Consider the following 19435-nt stretch of genomic DNA (forward strand, 5'->3'; position numbering starts at 1 on the left):
GCATCGGTCCGATCGAGCCCACCGCTTCTAATGGGCATTGGTTCATTTTAGTGTTATCAACCATTTCACAAATGTGTAGAGGCTACCTCTTACAAAGCTGTAACCAAGAAAGTCGTCGCAGATTTTGTTAAGGATCATATTATTTGTCGATTCGGGGTCACTAGGTCCATTATCACTGATAATGCTGCCATTCTCAATAGTGACCTGACGAAAGCCATGTGTGAAACCTTCAAAATCAAGCACAAAAACTCTATAGCATACAAGCCTCAAATGAACGAAGTTGTGGAAGCTGCCAACAAGAACATCAAGAAGATACTGAGGAAGATGGTAGAAAATCACAAACAATGGCATGAGAAGTTACCCTTTGCCCTATTGGGGTACCACACCATAGTCCGCACATCAACTAGGGCAATACCCTATTTACTAGTTTATGGTACCGAAGTTGTCATTCCAGCCGAGGTAAAAATTCCTTCTTTAAGGATCATATAAAAACCCGAACTCAGTGACGTAGAATGGATAAGGAGCCACTATGAACAATTAGCCTTCATAGACAAAAAAAGAATGAATGCAGTATGTCACGGTCAACTTTATCAGAATAGAATGTCCAGGGTTTTTAACAAAAGGGTCAGACCAAGACAATTCGCACCGGGGAAGCTGGTGCTGAAGCGAATCTTCCCGCATCAGGATGAAGCCAAATGGAAATTTTCACCCAACTAGAAAGGTCCTTACATGGTTCACCGGGTGCTAACAGGAAGAGCACTCATACTTGCAGAAATGGACAGAGAAGTTTGGCCAAAACCTATCAATTCAGACGCAGTCAAGAGATACTATGTTTAGACTATTTACATTTCTTCATCTGATGTAACTGAACTATGCTTGACCTGATTCCCGTTTAAGAGGGGATACGTAGGCAGCACTGTGGGTTCGGTCACATCTTAATAAAATCTTCATCTCCCCAACTGGGGCAGAAATTTGAGGAGGACCCTCAAAATTCTGAAACAAGTCCACCTGACGCCATCATATGCAAGACAGTGAGAAATCGATTAAGTAACTGGGGCAAAATTTTGAGGAGGACCCTCAAAATTCTAGTGCAAAAGAAGCTGCAACATCTCTAAAAGTGTTACAGTCATTAGTTCATCTAATTTACTTGATATTATATACCACTATATTTTATAAAATGATTCTGTTCTATCAATAAATGCATATTTTCGAAAACTTTATTTTTATGGCCGTTAGGTGTTACCCAGGGTAACTCAAACAAGGCCTCTAGAGCAGAGCAAAGCAAAATAGGCAGACAAGGGCACGAACCAACCTCCCCTCTACAAAACTCATGATTTTTCTTTGGATGCAGGCACAATGAACATAACAGGAGTATTCACAAATATACACATATCAAAATCACTATCATCAGGCCAATCAGGCCACCAGATGCAAATATATCTCCATCTAAGAAATATTCTACTCCTATTTGCTACTTGTTCACTACATAAGGCTAAGCATTGCCTTCTCTTTGCATGAGACTAAGTAATGTCTCAAATCTTACATAAGGCTAAGCCCTGCCTCCATATTTGCATAAGGCTACATTGCCTTCTCTCTGCATGAGACTAAGCGTTGTCTCAAATCTTGCATGAGGCTAAGCCCTGCCTCCATATTTGCATAAGGCCAAACATTGTCTTCTCTCTGCATGAGACTATGCGTTGTCTCAAATCTTGCATGAGGCTAAGCCCTGCCTCCATATTTGCATAAGGCTAAGCATTGCCTTCTTTTTGCATGAGGCTAAGCCCTGCCTCTATATTTGCATAAGGATAAACATTTCCTTCTCTTTGCATGAGACTAAGCTCTGTCTCAAATCTTGCATGAGGCTAAGCCCTGCCTCCGTATTTGCACAAGGCTAATCACCGCCTTCCTTTGCATGAGGCTAAGCCCTACCTCCGTATTTCCATAAGGCTAAGCATTGCCTTCTCTTTGCATGAGACTAAGCATTGTCTCCTCTCCTTGCATGAGGCTAAACCCTGCCTTCCCAACTACATAAGGCTATGCTCTACCTTTCATTGTCTAACGTTGAATGTTACACTATCTGAAACCTAGCACTATTTTGCCTTTTTTCGGGGATAAGCTATGTCCTGATTCTATGCAAGACTAAGCCCTGTCTTGTTTGCTTATATGATCCATCATCATGTCTCTATTCGAAGGCATCATAGTCCGAAGGCATCATCCTCATAGCCTGAAGACACCATGTCATGGCCTGAGGATCTCTCAATACCGTACATCATTATTCAAAGTCATTATGGTTCAAAGGCATTATTCTCATGGCCTGAGAACATCATTTCATGGCCTGCAAATCCCTTATCTCATGATTCATGGCCCAGGACATCATGGTCTAAGGACGTCATCCTCTTTGTCCAAAGACAACCTTCATGGTCGAAAGGGAATTTGCATCATGTTTAAATTATCACAGTAATCTATATATTTGCATGCATTGTGTATTAAGTTATGCAGAAAATTCAGGAGGTAATCGTTCTTCAAACAATAGCAACCTTCGCTCTGGTTTCTGCCCATACCATTTACACCTTGCCATCATTTCAAATATAATCGATTCCCATCAATTGCTCGCCTTCACTACATGACTGTTCGGATACCTGCCCTGTGATACATCCGTTACAATTTAGATTCATCGTCATAACTCCGCATAAAGCCATCCGACACTATCCTTCCCAAAAGAATCCTTTCTAAACATACGATTATTCCTATAACAATTCCATCGATTTCACTCACCGTTGGGTCCAGAACTACACATGGCTTAATTCCTATAAAACCAGGGATATGTAGGCAGCTCAGAGACTAGGGTGCGGTCTATAATTTTCAAAACACCTCATTCGGTCAAAATCGGTCATCATTTATTTACTTGACAACTCTTTCATCCTTCCCGGGTAAAGAGGGGAAGTTGTTTATACCTAATTTTTCCCTCATATATTTTTAATATGCATATATATTTTCAAAATAGTGCACATGCATAAGTATTTCTATAATTTTTTTTATAATTTTAAAGGCTTTCAACCAATTTATTTTTGCATTTTTACTATACAAATATCCAATAATTATCCCTCATATTATTTTTTATGATGATTTAATCATCTAAATTCATCAACTATGCCCAAATAGTGCTTAAATATTTTAATTATATTTTTTATAATTACATTTGCATTTTCAAGCTAGAATTGCACATTTTGAACAATAGGCCATGCATATGTATAATTATATTATCTATACAGAAAATGACTTTTATATTTTATAATGTTAAGTAATTATTTTAAATCATCTTCATGCATAAATGGCATTTTTATCATTTAATAATTATTTTGGTAAATTATTTTAGTAATTTAAATGGGTATTTAAAAACTAGCCTAAATGCCTACCAGAGTTCGGACCTAAACTACCCAATACACCAGCCCAATAATCGACCCAATACCCATTCAACCTAGACCCATACCCATTTTTAAACACCCGACCCAAGCCCCTTGTAAAATCTCAGTCGTTGATCTCAAAGATCAATGGCTCCCAATCACCCGGACCTTTTTAATATATCAAACGCTCCTAACCCTAATTCATTATCCCATCTCCGGCGCCCTTGAACTCTCTCAACCTCTCCTCTTTCACTATCAAACCCTTAGCGTTGTCATTCCAAATCCCCACTAAATCCCCTTTGATTCCAACCGAATATGGAATCATCTGGTGATTTCTTACCTTATCTGGCTCCCTTTCTCTACTAGCTAACCAATTATGGTGTTACATAATCACTTTCCTAACATGGCAAGTGATCTCTCTTGTTTTGAACCAAATCTGGTTCGAATCTTTATCTCTTTCCATCTATGTTCTTTCTCTGTCTCCTTATGGTTTGAATCTCTGAGATTTTTGCTTATTTCTTATTTTACCCTAAAAGCTAGGGTTCAGATCCTTTGAAATCTGTTAATATTCAGTACTTATTTTCGTTAAAAAGCATATCTATATTTCTTCATAACTACCTGTGTTTCTTTTCATGATTTCGTTAAAAGGTTTTTCGCCTCATTTTACTTACCCTAAAATTAGGGCCCAGATCTGTCAAGGTTCCTTAATTTTGAGTATTTTTCCTTTAATGTTTTCGTGTATCTATGTTATTCTAAAATAATTTATTCTTCCTAAAATTAGGGTTTCAGATTTGTTGTAGTTCGATTCCTTGTGCTTTTCAAATAAACCTCTTGTCTATGTTCATTATGCACAATGTGGTTATTTCGCCCTTGTTTCTCTGTTGACTTTATGGTTTACCCAAAATTAGGGTTTTGAAACCCTTTACTGAGATTTTAATCTTTTCTTTCTGTACGATACTAATACTTTCTTATTTTGTTCGATTTACTTGTTCTTACCTTATTTGGACTAATGTCTGATTAATAAGTTATGCTACTTCCCTTTGACTTAACCTTACTGGCCTGATTTTATGCTTTGGTTATTAAAGTCGACTTCTAAAATTCTGGAATTATTCCTTACCTTATTTGACTACCGATTGATTTCATTAATTGATGCTAGCTTGATTTATGCATATTAATTGATCAATGACAACCTTAACTGCTTGTTAATTGAGTGTCATACCTTATTTACGTGCTATTGATTCTCCTGCCTTATTTGGTTTTACTCTACTCTATGCTATAAAACCCTTCGTTGTTCTGATTTTTAAGCACACACTGAGACACACAAGCTTACACCTACAAACCTACACTTACACACTTACACTCACACAACTTGAGTTCTTTCCTTCACTCTGATTTGTTACATTGTCTAGTCGGCTGAAAGCCAAGGCTAGACTCTTGGATTCCACTTGTCTTCACCTTCCTGTTTGCTATTTCCTTAACTGGTATGCCTCAATATCTGTTATCATGTTTTATTATATATGTTATGTAATCAGTTTACTATATACATCAACATGTTTCTTTCTTAATATTTGTTTCCTGATCATCTCTTTCTCAACTACTATGTTGTAACTCTTATTCCATATGACTTGTATGACTAGCTTATTTTGAACCTCGATATGTTTTGTTCACTATATGTTTCTAGTTTACTATCCACTAGTATGCTTTAGCCCTTGTTATCTCTTTGTTCTATATGTCTATGTGGTTAAGTGTTTCAAATTCCAACATGCTTCTGTTGGACATACAGTTCATGTTATGTTCTTATTATCTTGCTCTGTTCATAGTATTTTCAGCATGTTTCTCTACTTAATACATGTCTATATGATTCCACCTAGTAATAATTAGTAAGCTAAGTAATCTTCAATAATGCAAGACTTTGTTTGATTCAGTTTGGGCACTGCAAATATGTGTAGCCAGTTTTGTCTATAATTCAAGTGTCCCTGTTGTATTGTTTAATTACTGGTATCTATGCCTGAACCAATCTGCTAAATGAGGTTTCTATTCTATTTGCAGTCTTTGAACCTATTTGCCCCCAAAAATCAAACTACTTTTCTAAAACTATCCCCTGCCCCCTTATACACTACTTTTTGTCACGACCCGGATTTTTCACCCTCGGGAGTCGTGATGGCGCCTACTCATGGAAGCTAGGCAAGTCAAATATTATAAAATTATTACCTTTTTTATTAAACATGTTCAACAATTTAAAATAATAAGTGATTAAACAACAGAATAAATTAAATAACCAAATGCGGAAGACGAAAACTTAATAATTCAGCCAAACACTACTACATAATCTGAAGTACAATACTACCCAGAATTTGGCGTCACAAGTCACGGACTATCTAAGAATATTACAAATAAGGTCTAAATGGAAATACATAAGTCTGTCTCTGAATAAGTAAAAACAAAAGGAGAAAAGATAGGAGGAGACGCCAAGGCCCGCGGGCGTCTGCAGGACTACCTTGGGTCGCCTGAGTGGACTGAAGACAGCACCCTCACTGCGGTCCAAATGCTCCGGTATCAGTATCTACATATAGTGCAGAGTGTAGTATCAGCACAACCGACCCAATGTGCTGGTAAGTGCCTAGCCTAACCTCGCGAAGTAGTGACGAGTCTAGGACCAGACTACCAAATAAACCTGTGTAGTTAAATCATATACAGGGGAAATAAAAGCAGATAATTACAGCTAAAGTCTGGCAGGGGAAACATGTTGCGGGGAGTAACAGATAACAACAAAATAACAGTAGAGAAATATAAGGAACGCCATAAATCAATTACCAGCAAAAGATAAGGAAAATAAGAAAACAAGTACACATCTAATACCGTTGCAGGCATGCAACCTGATGCCATTTCATGTAGTACCGTTACAGGCGTCCAACCCGCTCCCATTTCATATAATACCGTTGCAAGCATGCAACCCGCTCCCATTTCATATATTACCATTGCAGGCATGCAACCCGCTCCCATTTCATGTATTACCGTTGCATGCGTACAACCCGCTCCCATTTCATATATCAACACCAATCATAAAAGAATCCCTGTAAGGGAACAATAGCATAATAACAACATCCCGGCAAGGGAACAATAATATTACAACAACATTCCGGCAAGGGAACAATAATATCACAACAACATCCCGGCAAGGGGACAATAATATAATTCTCATATGAAGCACGAATAAACTACAACAGAGTCGTAAAAATTATAATACAAGACTCGCGGGCATGCTTGACACCGATGTATAGATACTCGTCACCATGCCTACACGTCGTACTCTACAGTTAACACGTAGCAAATAAGGCACAACTCCTAATCCCTCAAGCTAAGGTTAGACCAAACACTTACCTCAAACTTTCATGGCCAACTCAAGCCTCAAACACCGCTTTTCCTTTAGAATTCGCCTCCAAATTACTTGTATCTAGTCCAAATTAATTTAACAACATCAATAAATGCTAAATAGTTTAGTCCCAATGCTAAATTATAGGCTTTCTATCATTTTCCCCAAAAAGTCAAAAATTGACCCCAGGCCTGCTTGGTCAAAACACAAGGTTCGGAGCAAAACCCGATCACCCATTCACCCACGAGCCCGAATATGTAATTAGTTTCGGAATCCGACCCCAAAATGAGGTCTAAATTCCAATTATTCAAAAAGCCCTAACTCTACCCAAATCCCCAATTTTAGAACATGATTTAGGCCTAGAAATCTAATGGGTATTAATGGATATTGAAGAAAACAAGTCTAAGAACACATACTGATGGTTTTGTGGTGAAATCCTTCTTCAAAAATCGCCCAAGTTCGAGTTTAAGTGAAAAATTTATGAAGTTTTGAAGAAATCCTATTTTGCTACTGTTTTAAAATAACTGGACAGGGAACCTATGCGTTCGCACACAATTGAATGTGTTCGCATAGAGTAAAGGGGAATGGGCATTGCGATCGCGGGGCAGGGAGTGCAATCGCATAGAGGAAAAATAGGTTTCCCTTCCCTAGGCCTAGTTAACTCAGTGCGATAGCGTGAAAAGCCTTGCGTTCGCATAGAACAAATGGTGACCCCCAGAATTAACTTACAAGATCGCGGAAGTTTCTATGCGATCGTATAGCACAAAATAGGGTCCCTTGAGACTACACTATGTGATTGCGAACCTACCTATGCGATCGCATAGCACAAAAACCTGGACACCAGCAAAAACACCAAATTTTCTAAGTCCAAAAACACTCTGACGCCTATCCGAAATTCACCCGAGCCCTCGGGGCTCCAAACCAAACATGAGCACATCCTCAAAAACATCCACGGACTTACTAGTGTGATCAAATCGCCAAAATAACATCTTAAACAACGAATTTAGCATAGAAATCTAAGAAAAATCTCAAAACTTTCAAAGTATCACATTTCACAACTACGGTCCGAATCACATCAAACGACTTCCGTTTCTTACCAAATTTCACATATGCATCTTAAATGTCATATTGAACCTGTACCGGGCTCCAGAATCAAAATATGAGCCCGATACCATAAATTTCAAATATAATCAAATTTCCAAAAACTCATATTTTCGGCAAAACAATTTCTTTCAAAAATTCATTTCTCGGGCTTGGGACCTCGAAATTCGATTCTGGGTATACGCCCAAGTTCCATATTTTCCTATGGACCCTCCGGGATAGTCAAATCACAAGTCAGGGTCCGTTTACCCAAAATGTTGACCGAAGTCAACTTAAATTCAATTTTAAAGGCCAAATTAATATTTTTATCACATTTTCACATAAAAGCGTTCTGGATATACGCCCGGACCGCACACGCAAATCAAGATGAGGAAAAAGGAGGCTTCTAAGGCCTCGGAACACAGAATTTACTCGTAAAACAAGTGATGACCTTTTGGGTCATCACATCCTCCACCTCTAAAACAAATGTTCATCCTCGAACATAAGAAGGAAGTACCTGAGTCGGAGAAAGATGGGTATAACTGCTCCGTATATCGGACTCAGACTCCCAGGTCGATGCCTCAGCAGGCTGACCTCTCCACTGAACACGAACAGAAGGGAAACTCTTCGATCTCAACTGACGAACCTGCCGGTCTAGAATAGTTAACGGCTCCTCCTCATATGACAAGTCCTTGTCCAACTGGACAGTGCTGAAATCTAACACGTGGGATGGATCATTGTGATACTTCCAAAACATGGACACATGAAACACTAGATGCACGGCTGATAACCTCGGCGGCAACGCAAGTCTGTAAGCCACCTCTCCCACTCGATCAAGAATCTCAAACGGGCCAATGAACATAGGGCTAAGCTTGACCTTCTTTCCAAATCTCATCACGCCCTTCATAGGCGACACCCAAAGCAACACTCACTCGCCAACCATGAATGCCACATTACGAACCTTACGGTCGGCGTAACTCTTTTGCCTGGACTGACCTATACGAAGCCTATCCTGAATGATCCTGACCTTGTCCAAGGCATCCTGTACTAGATCTGTACCCAACAACCGAGCCTCTCCCGGATCAAACCATCCAACCAGCGACCGACACCGCCTATCGTACGAAGCCTCATAAGGAGCCATTTGGATACTCGACTGGTAGCTATTATTGTAGGCAAACTCTGCTAAAGGCAAAAACTGATCCCACAAGCCTCCAAAGTCAATGACACAAGCTCATAGCATATCCTCCAAAATTTGAATAGTCCGCTCAAACTGCATGTCCATCTTAGGATGAAACGCTGTGCTCAACTCAACCCGTATGCCCAACTCACGCTGAACTACTCTCTAGAAATGCAAGGTAAACTGTGTACCTCGATCAGAAATGGTAACACGGGCATACCATGGAGACGAACAATCTCCCAGATATAGATCTCAGCTAACCTCTCGGAAGAATAGGAGACTATCATAGGAATGAAATGCACTGACTTAGTCAGCCTATCAATAATAACCCATACTGGATCGAACTTCATCTGAGTTCGTGGGAGTCCAACAACAAAGTCCATAGTGATACGCTCCCACTTCCACTCGGGAAGCTCAATCCTCTAAAACAAACCACCAGGTCTCTGATGCTCGTACTTTACCTGCTGACAATTCAAACACCGCGCCACATACGCAAAAATATCCTTCTTCATACTCCTCCACCAATAGTGTTGCCACAAATCTTGATACATCATAGCGGCGCCCGGATGAAGAGAGACCAGGAACTATGGGCCTCTTCTAAAATTAGCTCTCGGAGTCCATTCACATTAGGCACACACACTCGACCCTGAAGCCTCAAAACCCCATCATCTCCTAATGTAACCTACTTGGCACCACCGTGTTGCACTGTTTCTCTAAGGACACACAAATGAGGATCATCATACTGCCGATCTCAGATACGCTCCAATAAAGAAGAACGAGCGACTGTGCAAGCTAATACACGGCTGGGCTCCGAAACATCCAACCTCACAAACTGATTGGCCAAAGCCTGAACATCTAAAGCAAGCGGTCTCTCACCGACCGAAATAAGACCCGGTATAATAAATTTCAAATATAATCAAATTTCCAAAAACTCTTATATTTTTCAGTAAAACAATTTCTTTCAAAAATTTATTTCTTGGGCTTGGGACGTCGGAATTCGATTCCGGGCATACGTCCAAGTCCCATATTTTCCTACGGACCCTTCGGGACCATCAAATCACAAGTCCGAATCCGTTTACCCAAAATGTTGACCAAAGTCAACTTAAATTCAATTTTAAAGGCCAAATTAATACTTTCATCACATTTCCACATAAAAGCGTTTCGGATATACCCCGGACCATGCACGCAAATTGAGGTGAGGGAAAAAGGAGGCTTCTAAGGCCTCAAAACACAGAATTTTCTCGTAAATCAAGTGATGACCTTTTGGGTCATCACCTTTTTAAACTTTTACTCTTAGCTATCTAGGGTCCTACCACCCCAGTGTGAGAACTGCCTAGGGTCCATGAGATTTCTCTGAACTCTGACACATTGGGGCTGGTCTTCCAACCTATTATAAAACTATTCTCTTTGAAAGGTTCTGGTGTGAGCATTGTCCGAGGTCCCTAAGGCCCTTGGGAACTTTGACACATTAGAAGCCCATTTGTGTATTATGGATGGACTACCTATGTACATCAGACCTGTTTGCTTGAAGGCCTAGTTTCCATGTTGATGTTGGGCCTGGGGTTATTAGTAAAAGCTGGGATTTATTCTATATCTTTGCTTGGAACTCGAGTAGAAATCATGCCTATAGGTTTATTGGTGATTATGTGAGTATTACTACTTGTTTAGAGATCATGTCTATAGGAGTTTCAGATTGCTTTGTTCTATACTTCACTCGCATGCTAGATTTTCTGTTCATAGATTCTTTGCCTTAAAAATCATGTCCATAGGATCCATGCATATTTTTTACATGCATTAGTAATCATGTCTGTAGGATATTGTCTATTTGAATAACAATTTTCCTGACAATGTGAATTCTTCCCACACGTGATTAATAGATATCCTGCCTATAGGAACTAAAAATCAATTAGATACCGTGCCTATCTGAGATATATAAAATCAGTTTCTGCAATTTAGATACCATGCCTATAGGAAATTTAAAACTAGTTTATGCAATTTAGATATCATGTCTATAGGAAATAAATAAATCAGTCCTAACACATAGAAATCATGTTTGTAGGAGCCAACTGATTCTATAAATTAGAAAGCTTGTCTAGAGGATCTAAAGAGATAAAAAGTTATTTGTTAAAATCAGTAACTGATTTATAAACTGTAGTCATTAATTAACAGTTTTAGATACCATGCCTATAGGATTCTGCTCTGGTCCTCACTTAGGCAAGCCTGTAGGGTAACTAAGAATTCTGGGTCTAAAAAAATAGTGACTTCTTGCTGCTTGAAATATGCATATATTCAGAATATTAAAAAATTAGTAGGCAAACTGATAGGTACTGCTGCTCGCTTTAATAAAGCTACTGTATATTCTGTTCATGCTCATCTAGATATCTTGTCTATAAGATTCTAAACTATAAAACTTTGTTTGTTTGAATTGCGTGCATTGGTTGGCTATTTGTGGAGGTTGACATGAGCCTCCTTATTTGCTCCTTACATGATAGTCCTATCTGAATTTTGTTTGTCGCTTAGTTTTCTCATTTTTAAGCAACGTAGGTGAGTCTAGATCCATCCAAAATAGAAGTCCTAAACACCTCCAGGACTATATGTAAGGGATGGATAGTGCACGCATAAGGTACGCATTAGAAGCTACTAGAACACTTAGGTAACAACTGAAAGATAGTAATGGGGTAGTAAAGGAGATGATGACCTATGTGTTAATGCTATGCGTAACACCCCAATTTGGGGAGTATTGCATGAAAATGATCCTATAGGCTAAAAAACGTAGGACTCTTTTAATTCTTATTTTAAAGTAATTATCTTTTAAATTGTTCAACTTTCCTTTAAGACTAATTCACTTAATTGAGTTTGGCCAGGACCCACCGTACTGGACCTCGAGGGGTGCCTAACACCTTCCCCTCAAGGTAATTTCGAGTCCTTACCCAACTTCTGGTGATGTAAACTGGTTTCATGAGTTATTTGTTTTAGGTGCCCTAACGCACCTTAATCTGTTAGGTGGCGACTCTTCAAATCTCTTACCCAATTCCAAAAGGAAAGGAGTTATCCCAAAATGTCAAAACCCGGACTTCGCGAGGAAAAAGGGGGCGCGACACCAGCCCACTACCCTACTCGCCCCACTAACCAGATGGTTTGTTTTTTTGTGTCCAGCCCGGACCAGCCCGTCCGATAAATAGTTATAATTACAAATATTGAAAGTGTAATTAAGACACTTTTAAACTTAACATTTTTGTTATTTTCAATCCGTGACTTCTCATGTTCTCTTTTAGACTACACTACTCTTTTCGGAAAATTTTTGCCAGAATATATCTTCAGTAATGCATTTTAGTTTCATCTTGCAATATTTATTTGAATTTTTTGGTTTATATTTAATCTTGATTATGTAAAGAATTTATCAATTATCTTGATTTGCTTGACGAATATATTGGGCATATTGAAAATTAAGTTTCTATTTAAGGGTTGTTATGATTTTGTAGTGCTCCTATATTTTTATATTGTTTTGATTTTTGTGTATGCAGTCTTTTTGTGGAGAAGTATTCATATTCAGGAATGGCAAATAATCCTCCACCAGTAATTTGTATATTAGTAATATGGAACATTCAGAAGATTGTGGTTCTTTTCATGTCCTGGAAAACCTATAATCTCAAGGAACAAATGTAGAATTAGTTAAGAACTGAAATAAAATGAAAGCAGAGGATTAGTATAGTAGATATTAAAGGTTTGATAATGCACACATACAAGCAAAGAGAAAATTGTTCTAGGAAATGCAAGGATTTCGAAGAACAATAAACTAAAGTCAGGGTAGTATCGAGAATTTAGCTTGAGAAGAGTTTAAGAGTAAGAGTAGAATGATATTTTCATGAATGAATCTAATATACAATTTACACTCTATATATTGAAGATCTCAGCTCAATACTCTAACTAATTGTAACAAACTTCCTAACTAACTGTGTGACTTCAACTAACTCAACTAACTTCCGGAAGCTTCTATAGTGTAACTAACTCTTAGCTGTGTAACTAACTCTAATATTCTTAACTAAGTACTAACAACATCTAACATCACTAATAATTGCAATAATACCCCCTACAGAAGAATTGTTTTGCCCTCAAGATTGAAATGTAAGAAATATGTATTGAAGTTCTAAAAGATATTCCCAGATAGATTGAGCAGGATCAATATCTGTCCATTTCACTAGCACTTGAACGACAACTTTGTTGCCCTTCTTCACCATTCTTCTTGCTAGGACATCTTCAGGAAATGGACTGTAGGGACTAGAGAGGTGAAATACAGGAGGATGATTGATGACAGCAGGAACTTCATGGTACTTTTTTAGTTGGGATACAAGGAAGGTGTGATGGATCAAGATATCAGCAGGTAGCAGTAGCTTGTAAGCAACAGCTCGAACCTTACCATCAATAGGATAAGGGCCATAGTACTTGGCAGCTAACTTTTTGAATGGCCTAGTGGCAACTGAAACCTGTCTGTAAGGCTGTAATTTGAGATACACCCAATCCACTACTTCAAAGCTTCTATCAGACCTATGGTTGTTAGCTAAGTCCTTCATTCTCTGATGTGCACTAAACAATAGCTTCTCTAGCAGCTAATGATCTATCAACCATCTCTAATGCAGCTTCTCCAGCTAGATAAGGAAGATGGAGTGGTGTCTTTTGACCATATAATATCTCATAAAGACTGCACTAAATAACAGTATGATATGTGTTGTTATACCACCATTCAGCTAATGGTAAGTACTTAGGCCAATCATGAGGACTATTAGAACAAAAGCACCTGAGATAGTTCTCTAATGTTCTGTTTAAAACTTTAGTTTGCCAATCAGTTTGAGGGTGATATAAGGTAGATCTCTGCAGCTAAACCCCTAGCAAAGTAAACAATTCCTGCCAAAAATTACCGAAAAACACTGGATCCCTATTACTTGTGATTGTAACAGGCCATCCATATAGTTTGTAAACATTATCTAGGAAGGATTGGGCCACTATATGAGCAGTATATGGGTGTTGCAGACTCATAAAAAGTCCATACTTACTGAGTCTATACACAACAACCAGAATAACATCCTTGCCATGAGGTTTAGTCAAGCCTTGAATAAAATCTAAGTAGATGTTAGTCCATACTTCATCAGGAATAGGGACTGGCTGTAGCAAACTAAGATAAGCAGCAGCATCATACTTGTGCCTTTGGCATATATCACACTTGTTAATGTAGTCCCTTATATCTGCAGCCATTGATTTTCAGTAAAAAGAGCTTGCAACTTCTTTAATGTAGTATCCATACTAGAGTGTCCAGCTTGTGTAGTGGAATGCCATAACCCAATGATGGTTGTTCTAAGATGCTGGTCAACACCTATCACCAATTTACCCTTCCACCTTAATTTCTCATTGTACCAGGTGAATGATTTATAAGGCTAGTTCTGTAACTTAGCAATTAACTCCTATAGATGATCATCAGAAGTCCAAGTTGCCTGGATCTGATTATATAGTGAATCATTAGGAGATAATAAAGAGATGGCTAATAATTCAGAATTTGGCTTCCTTGATAAGGCATCAATAGTTTATTTTCAGCCCCTTCTTGCATTCAATCGACAAATCAAAAGCCATCAATTTTGAAATGCCATCTATTTGAAAGTTAGTTTGGATATGTTGCTCCAATAAGTGTTTTAAAGATTTCTAATTAGTCTTGACTATAAATTATCTTCCCAAGAGATAATGTGACCATTTAGTGGCAGCAAATATAAGAGCTAATAATTCCCTATCGTAAACAGACATTGCCTGGTGTCTAGGTGTCAATGATTTGCTGATGTAGGCTATGGGATGCCCTTGTTGCATGAGTATAGCTCCTATGCCTTTACCTTTTGCATCAGTCTCCACTAAGAAAGGCTTTGTGAAGTCAAGAATTGCCAACACAGAGGCAGAGATCAATGCTTGGTTTAGTTTACCAAAAGTTGTGGTGGCTTCAGAATTTCATGTGTAACCATCCTTCTTGAGTAGGTCATGCAATGGCCTGCAAATGGCTCCATAGCCTTGTATAAATCTCCTATAATACCCAACCAGACCTAGAAAGCCTCTCAACTGTTTGACATTAGTAGGAATAGGCCACCGTTCTACTGTTGTAATGTTCTTAGGCTCTTGACTGATAAAATGGCTTAGATACTCTACCTTAGAAACTCCAAATGCACACTTAGACATCTTAGCATACAATTTAAATTTGTACATTAGTTCAAAGACAGCTTTCACATGTGCAATATGGTCAGACATACACTTGCTATATATTAGAATAGCATCAAAGAAAATCAATATTGTCCTCCTGAACAATGGTTTAAAAACTGAATTCATGAAATTTTGAAAGGAATATGGAGCATTAGGCCAAATGGCATAACCAGAAATTCATAATGACCCTCATGAGTTTTAAAAGTTGCTTTATGAGAATCACCTTCAGCCATTCTTAACTGATGATATCCTGCTCTAAGATCAATCTTAGAAAGCACCACAATTCCTCCCAGCTCATCCAACAAGTCTTCTATAATGGGTATAGGAAACTCATCTTTAATATTCAGTTGATTCTATTCCCTGTAATCAATACATAACCTCCAACTCCCATCTTTTTTCCCAACCAACACAACTGAAGATGCATATGGACTTGTGTTATGTTGTATGACTCCTTGATATAACATCTCTTGTACGAACTTCTCTATAATTTTCTTTTTAACCCCAGGATACCTATAGGGTCTTTTGTTGACTGGATTGGACCCTCCAACCAAGGGTATTCTATGAAATCACCTCTGTGAGGTGGAAAAGTACTAGGCACAAAAAAGATGCTGGCATACTACTCAATCAACTCAAATAGTTCAGGAGCAATTACTTCTCCTTGTGTAACCTGAATATTATGGCAAGAAGTACCTCCCTTCACTAGTTGTTACAGTTAGCATAAAGAATTGAGTACTTCTTTCTTCGGGTTTATTAACATTCTTAGCTTTAGTTGACTTTAGTTAATTAGCTGCCCCTTTTAGTACATGCTTTTTACCTTGATACATGAACTCGATGGTCCTATTTCTGAAGTCAAATAGGATTCTACCCAAGATATTTAGCCATTGTACTCTTAAAATCCAAAGATAATAGCAGGAAATCAGAACTGAAAGTGGTACCTTGTAAGAGCCATTGAAGATTTCTGCAGACTGAGGTTATCTGCACCTTCCTTCCATCAGTTACACTTACTGACTGAGCCATAATGCTGCTTACTTGACACCCCAACTTCTTGATTATGTCTTGATCAATAAAGTTGTGTGTGCTCCCAGTGCCAATAAGAACTTGCAAAGGTCTCTTCTCATGGTATCCAGTAACTCTGATGGTCTGATAGCTTGTTACACCAGTAAAGGCTTGCAGTGATATAGTCATTAGTTCATCTGTTCCCTCCATAATTTCCTGCAGAGGATCTTCTCCTGCCTCATTCACAACTATCTCTTCATCAACATTTCTATCATATAGATCTGCCTATTTTGAGTTACATTTATGTCCTGGAACATACTTCTCATCCCAGGAAAAAAAACAAAGACCCTTAGCCCTCTTATCATCCATTTCTGTTGCAGTTAACCTTCTCCCTAGGATTCTATTAGTTCTACTCTATTGTGATTCAATTGGCTTCTTGAATGCAGGTAGATGAATAGTAGGTTTTTCAAAAAAATTGTGGTTTATACTGATTTGGAGTAGGTAGCAACCCACCCTGAGCTGACTTGCTCACAGGTTTTAGACCCCAAGTCTTTGCTTGAGCTTTAAACAGTTTCTCATGCAGTCTTGCAATCTTGTAGGCCTGCATTGGTGTTCTTGGGGCTTGGACCTTTACTGATTTATTAAGCTCAGGTTTCAAACCTCCTAAGAAACAACTATTATATTTTTATTGGAGAGGTTCACCCCAGTCAATAACCTATCAAGCTCGGCTTGATATTCTTTCACACTGCCAGTTTGCACCAAATTCTTAAAAGATTCCATGTGATCTTCAAATTTTTCAACAAAGCTCTCATTTAAATCTATTATATACCTAGTCCAAGTAGGATCGATCACTGAGTTTCTAGCTTTGATATATTACTTATGCCAAGCAATAGCCTCTCCTTCCAAATGGGTTGAAGTGACCTTGAGACTCTGATCAAATGGAACTTCATCCATAGCATAAAACTGATCCACCTTATATAACCAAGTCTTTAAATCGTAGCCAGAGAATTTAGGAAATTCTAACCTCTAGTATCTAGTGAAGAAATTGCTAGCAGCAACTATTTGATTTCATTGATTGTCTCTCATCCTTCTTTCAGGTACGACCTCCATGTAACCATCTTTGTCTTCTAATGAAGATTCAGTTCTTCGAGCTTCAATTCCACTGTCTTTTCTGCTGAGATTGTTAACGGTTGACCGCATCTCCCCAATCACCTTATCTGCCATTAAATTGCATTCATTCATGTTCGACATTCCCTCCATGAGCTTCTGTAACTGTAGCTGAATATGTACAAGTTTTTCTCCCATATCTTGTGATTGTTGCTCCTGGCTTCTATTTCTAGTCACAATTTCACTATTTTTAGTCATGATGTGAATTCGAGAATCGTGTAGCTTTGATACCAATTGATGCACACAGTACAATCAAAGAGAAAATTGATCTAGAAAATGCAAGAATTTCGAAGAACAATGAACTAAAGTCAGGTTAGTGCTGAGAATTTAGCTTGAGAAGAGTTTAAGAGTAAGAGTAGAATAATATTTTCACGAATGAATCCAATGTCCATTTTACACTCTATATATTGAAGATCTCAGCTCAATACTCTAACTAATTGTAACAAACTTCCTAACTAACTTTGTGACTTCAACTAACTTCCGGAAGCTTCTATAATGTAACTAACTCTTAGCTGCGTAACTAACTCTAATATTCTCAGCTAAGTACTAACAACAGCAGCTAACATCACTAATAATTGCAACATTTGATATGGAGTCTCTTGGTTCTACAAGTTCTTAAAATAATACTTAGTAATTTTTTTGGTTGACACCTGATTAATTGCATACTGTCCAATATTGGCAAGCATAAAATCTTTAGCCCTAGCTTAATTCAGAATAAAATTCCAGTTATTCTGTGTTACTTTTTGTTATCTGGTTTAATATATATCTGTCATTTTACCCCTTCTCTCAGGTCTATTTATATTGTTGGCTCTGTTTGTTTCTAATTCTAGTGCATGTGGATTTATATCCTCCATTCATATAAAATTTTATGGAAAAAGACCAAATATACTCATGTACTATGAGAAAAAGGTTAAATATTCCATTCGTTATGTTTTGGGTCCAAATATATCACTGTCGTAATACTATTGGTTCAAATATACATTTCTTCTGTTAAGTTTGTCCAAGATAAACATCTAATCCTTCGTGACGCTGATATTTGATGAGGCGGATGTCACATGGCATGCCACCTCAGCAATCCATATATAAAAGACTAAAATTTGAAATACAATATTTTTCATGGTAGTGGTAATGGTAGAGAAAAAAATATAAGTGAGAGGTAAAATGGGTTAGGGGCGCTGAGGTGGCAAGCCATGTGGCATATACCTCATCAAATGTCAGTGACATGTAGGATTAGATGTTCACTTTGGATAAACTTAACGGAAAAGGGATATATTTGAACCAATAGTATAACGACAAGGGTATATGTGGACTCAAAGTATAATGAAGTGTACATTTAAATCTTTTCTGATAGTACAGGGGTATATTTGGCCCTTTTCCAAAAAAATTATTTGCAGAGAAAGCATTTTTGTTCGGTGTAAGGGTGGCAATCTGAACCCAAACCCATTTAACTCATCCTACCTGCCCAAGGTTGAGCCGGTAATTGATCCGCTCACTCGTTGAACTCAGCTCATCTCGACCCAATCCATTCTAGTTTTTAGTGCTAATTGATCCATGAGTAACTTTGTTAAAATATCTTTTAAGTAATCTTGTTTTGTTTGATATATTATATATGACCATAACAAAAGGAAAAAAAAAGTCTTATTTGATAAATAAACAATTCATAAGAAAACAACACACATTAATTAAAGCTTGATTAGAGTTGGGCGAATTGTGCTATGACCAAACTTTAGCCTATCATGACCCAACACATCTCAGCCCAACTTTTGGACGCAGCTCAAACCGGCAATTTGACAGACCCACCAATTTGACAGACCCGCCAATTTGGCAACCTTAATTTTGTGTATTGAAGCATGACTCTTGATTTTCCATATTGACTGTAACAGGGTATTTCCCCTCTGATATTTTACTTTGAGTTTTAGTATTTGGCCTACATTTTTTATTTTTAACCTGCGCGCTCTTTTATATAGAGTGGGAAGGACTTCGAGTATCGAAAAAGGAAAGAAGAAA

General features: G+C 38.0%; 1 protein-coding gene across 1 annotated transcript; it reads right to left on the reverse strand.

Annotated features, from left to right (window-relative positions):
• Positions 1–13146: 13146 nt before the first annotated feature.
• Positions 13147–13605, reverse strand: LOC142170175 (uncharacterized). The gene has a single exon (XM_075232012.1). It carries the CDS (start codon positions 13603–13605, stop codon positions 13147–13149), a length of 459 nt encoding a protein of 152 aa, XP_075088113.1.
• Between the last annotated feature and the right edge of the window lie 5830 nt (positions 13606–19435).

Source organism: Nicotiana tabacum, chromosome 16, assembly GCF_000715075.1.
Source record: "Nicotiana tabacum cultivar K326 chromosome 16, ASM71507v2, whole genome shotgun sequence".
Classification (NCBI taxonomy): Eukaryota; Viridiplantae; Streptophyta; class Magnoliopsida; order Solanales; family Solanaceae; genus Nicotiana; species Nicotiana tabacum.